The sequence below is a fragment of the Physeter macrocephalus genome, chromosome 19, assembly GCF_002837175.3.
Source record: "Physeter macrocephalus isolate SW-GA chromosome 19, ASM283717v5, whole genome shotgun sequence".
Classification (NCBI taxonomy): domain Eukaryota; kingdom Metazoa; phylum Chordata; class Mammalia; order Artiodactyla; family Physeteridae; genus Physeter; species Physeter macrocephalus.
The window spans coordinates 19611112-19614418 of record NC_041232.1 but is presented as its reverse complement, the minus strand read 5'-3'; the positions used below and the strand labels follow the sequence as shown (position 1 = coordinate 19614418).

Here is a 3307-nt window from a genome sequence, read left to right as displayed (position 1 = left end):
GCACAGGCTCCGGACGCGCAGGCTCAGCGGCCATGGCTCATGGGCCCAGCCGCTCCGCGGCATGCGGGATCCTCCCATACCGGGGCGCGAACCCGGTTCCCCTGCATCGGCAGGCGGACGCGCAACCACTGCGCCACCAGGGAAGCCCTATGTGAATTTTTAAGAGAACATCTTCCAGTAATACTTACTGGAAGTAAGTATTAATTACTTAATACCGTGTAATTTTGCAATTTCTAAAAATTACTGTGTAAAAATGTAAGCAAGTTATTAGGTGATATGGACAGGATGATTCCATTTTGTTATTTCAAGAAACAACACATGCTTAGCTATTAGAACAGCATCTTGGACTAGCTGCTGCTGGTCTAGACACCCCTCTTTCCTCAAGACCACCCTGCCAGCATCTGTCTCCATTCAAATAATTTTTAACCAGGAGCAGAGAGAAGTCTTGACCAGGGGAGAGGCAGAAATAGAGAGAAAAGAGGGTGAAGGGACATGCACTGACCCCACTCCAGGTCCTCTGGACAAACCAGAGACCCCATAAAGGATCCAATAAAACTGTCCAAGGGAAAAAAAAAAAAAACTGTCCAAGGGTCTTTGTGAGTCTGCAGGCTTAATAAGCAGAGGGTGAGTGACAATTTGAAACCCGGAGCTGGGGAGGAGGTCCTGTCTCCCCACCTCTGTCCAGAACCCAACCCCCAACACTCACCACCATTCTAGTGCCCCCAGGAGCAGTAGCTTTGAGTTTCTGGGGATGGCATCCTCAGCAGGGAATACATTGCCATTCTCAAGATGTGATGACAGTGAGAAGACCCAGAAAAGGGGGGGAAGAATGTTGGGGTGGGCTGAGGGGTGGGTTAGAGACAGACCAGAAGCAGACATAGTGCTCAGGGGATTTCCGAGGACGCTTTGGAGGAATTAAGCAGGGGGACCCTCGGAAGTGAGACTAAAATCTCGTTTCACATAGAACAGGGGCATCCTGCCAGGAGACACTGGGCTGAACATGTGGTAGCATACACAGCACAGAAAACAGCCACGAACTATTAACAGAAGCTCTCAGAGGTCACAAGAAGTCCAAGTCGCATTCATTTCTTAGGGTCTTGGTATATATATATTTTTAAGAATACAAAATCAGGGTTACTGAAATATGGTACATGTAAAATAGTCAATCCTGTCAGTGTATCTTTGTATCCAGAATTTCACTTGGTGATCATGAGAGTCTAAATTCAAGGTCCTATTATAATGCAACATCCAGGTCCAAAGGTCTGCCGGGGAAGGGAGCGGGGGATAGAGTTAGCTTCCAAATGTTACGAGGGTCATCTCTCTGGGTGTCATTTGCAATTTGTTATTGTTTATTTATGGGCTTGGATTTTTCTACAGTGAATATGTGTATTATTTTGTGCAAAGAATGTACATTTAAAATATATGTGCCTACGACCTTTTAAGAAAAAAAAAGTTCTGCCTGGCTCTGCCATCCCACCCTGTAAAGGGTCCTGTAGGGGATCCAGAAGTCTCGTGAAGATGTGACACTAGCACAGGAGACTGACATTGATGGCACACATCACACAAACCCGGTCCGTGACAGCTGCACTGATACTGGTGGCTCCTACTGGGAGAGAACTTGTGTGTCTCTCAATCTCCTTTCTGAGTGTCCCCTGCACTCTGTCCTGTCTCCCCCTCCCACCCACCCCCCAGGCCGTCTCTGTGTCCCTGGGCTGGACCAGCCACCTCCACAGAAGGTTCTGGGCATCAGGCACTGTCATTATTTTTATTTAAAATGCTAAATTGTTCAACATAAACGTTTAAATCTACTGTAATTTTTTTAAAACCTTGTTTTGGTGTTACTTTACAATAGCACGTCGGGAGCCTGGGAAGATAGGAAGGGGCACTCTTCTCCACCTCTGGGAGACCCTGTCACCATCTGAGACAGTGAGGATGAACTGACCCTCTCAGCCCCTGGGCCACTTCTCTATCCGTCTATGACACGTCATTGGACAGCGACACATGTTCTTCTGAGTCTTTACTATGTGACCTGTGCGGATGAGCTAGTTAACCCTCCCTGTGCCACAGCTTGCTCATCTGTATAATGGGATAACAATACACCCACTTCATGGGATTAATAGCTGATATACGCGTTTGGAACTGTACCTGGCACAGAGTAAGCGCTAAATGAGTGTTTGCTGTGATTATTCATTCAAGGTCTGACTTTCCAAGTGGGCTTGTCCAGTTCACCCAGTGCCTGGACTGTGCCTGCACACGGTGGGCGACAATAAGCATTTGCGGACTGCACGGGAGGCCAAGAGCGGGGTGGGCGGGGGTCTGCAGTCCCCGAGGTGGTGAGGTGGGGAAGGGGGCAGGAGGGGGCGCGGCGGGAGGGCGGCCGCGGGGCTCACCTATCTCCACCTCCACTTCCTCGGGCACCACCTTGCGGTAGAAGAAGAGAGTCGAGGCGCCCTCCTCGTCGCTGCTCTGGTTGAGGAAGTGCAGGATGAGGTCCTCGACCTCGCCGTCGTTGCGGTTCAGCAACTCCTCGAAGAGCTGGGGGTCTGTGATGCCGAAGGCGGTGTACACTCGGTCGCGCATCCACAGCACCCGTAGGTCGTCCATGGCGCCGCAGAGCCGCCAGCACCGGGCTCAGGGAGTGGAGCGCCGGGCGGGCGTCTGTCGTAACGGCGCCCCTAGCAACGGGCGCCCCGGCAACGGCCGCCGCGGGCACGGGGCCCCACGGTCCCCGGGCGCCCTTGCATCCGGGTCCCGCGCTCTCAGAGGCGCGAAGCGGGACCCGGGAGGGTGGCGGGGAGCCCCAGCCTGCGCGCAGAGGGGGGCCGGGGCTCTTCCCCCGGATGGGCGCCCCCTTCCTCCTGGGAGGACCGAGATGAGCTGGACGGCCGCACGCAAGCCCCTGGGACGGAAAGACGTGTAGGAAGGCAGCCGACTGCAGACCTGGAGGTGCGCCAGGAGCCTTGTAAGTGCTGCATGCGCAAGGCCTCCTGTGATTCTTAACCGCCACCGCGTCTGGGACTGTCCTGCCCGCTTTGTCGATAAGGAAACAGTGGCAAGATAGGTGACAACAAGGTCATGGTATCTCGGAGGTGGTAGAGGCAAAGTTGGACGCGAGGCAAAAGGACTGTCTATAGTCTGAGCCCTCGGGTCGCTATGGATCAAAGGGCGTCAGAAGAGAAAATACAGGGCTTCCCTGGTGGCGCAGTGGTTGAGAATCTGCCTGCTAATGCAGGGGACACGGGTTCGAGCCCTGGTCTGGGAGGATCCCACATGCCGCGGAGCAACTGGGCCCGTGAGGCACAACTAC

The 3307-nt window shown here is 53.5% G+C and overlaps 1 protein-coding gene across 1 annotated transcript in view; it reads right to left on the bottom strand.

Moving 5' to 3' along the window:
* The window catches only part of DNAH10 (dynein axonemal heavy chain 10), a 116215-nt gene extending 113486 nt beyond the window's left edge, over positions 1-2729 (bottom strand). Inside the window, exon 1 of the mRNA XM_028480570.2 lies at positions 2391-2729. Coding sequence (XP_028336371.1) covers positions 2391-2604 — 214 coding nt within the window. The 5' untranslated portion in view covers positions 2605-2729. The remainder of the gene's footprint in view (positions 1-2390) is intronic.
* Positions 2730-3307: the final 578 nt, after the last annotated feature.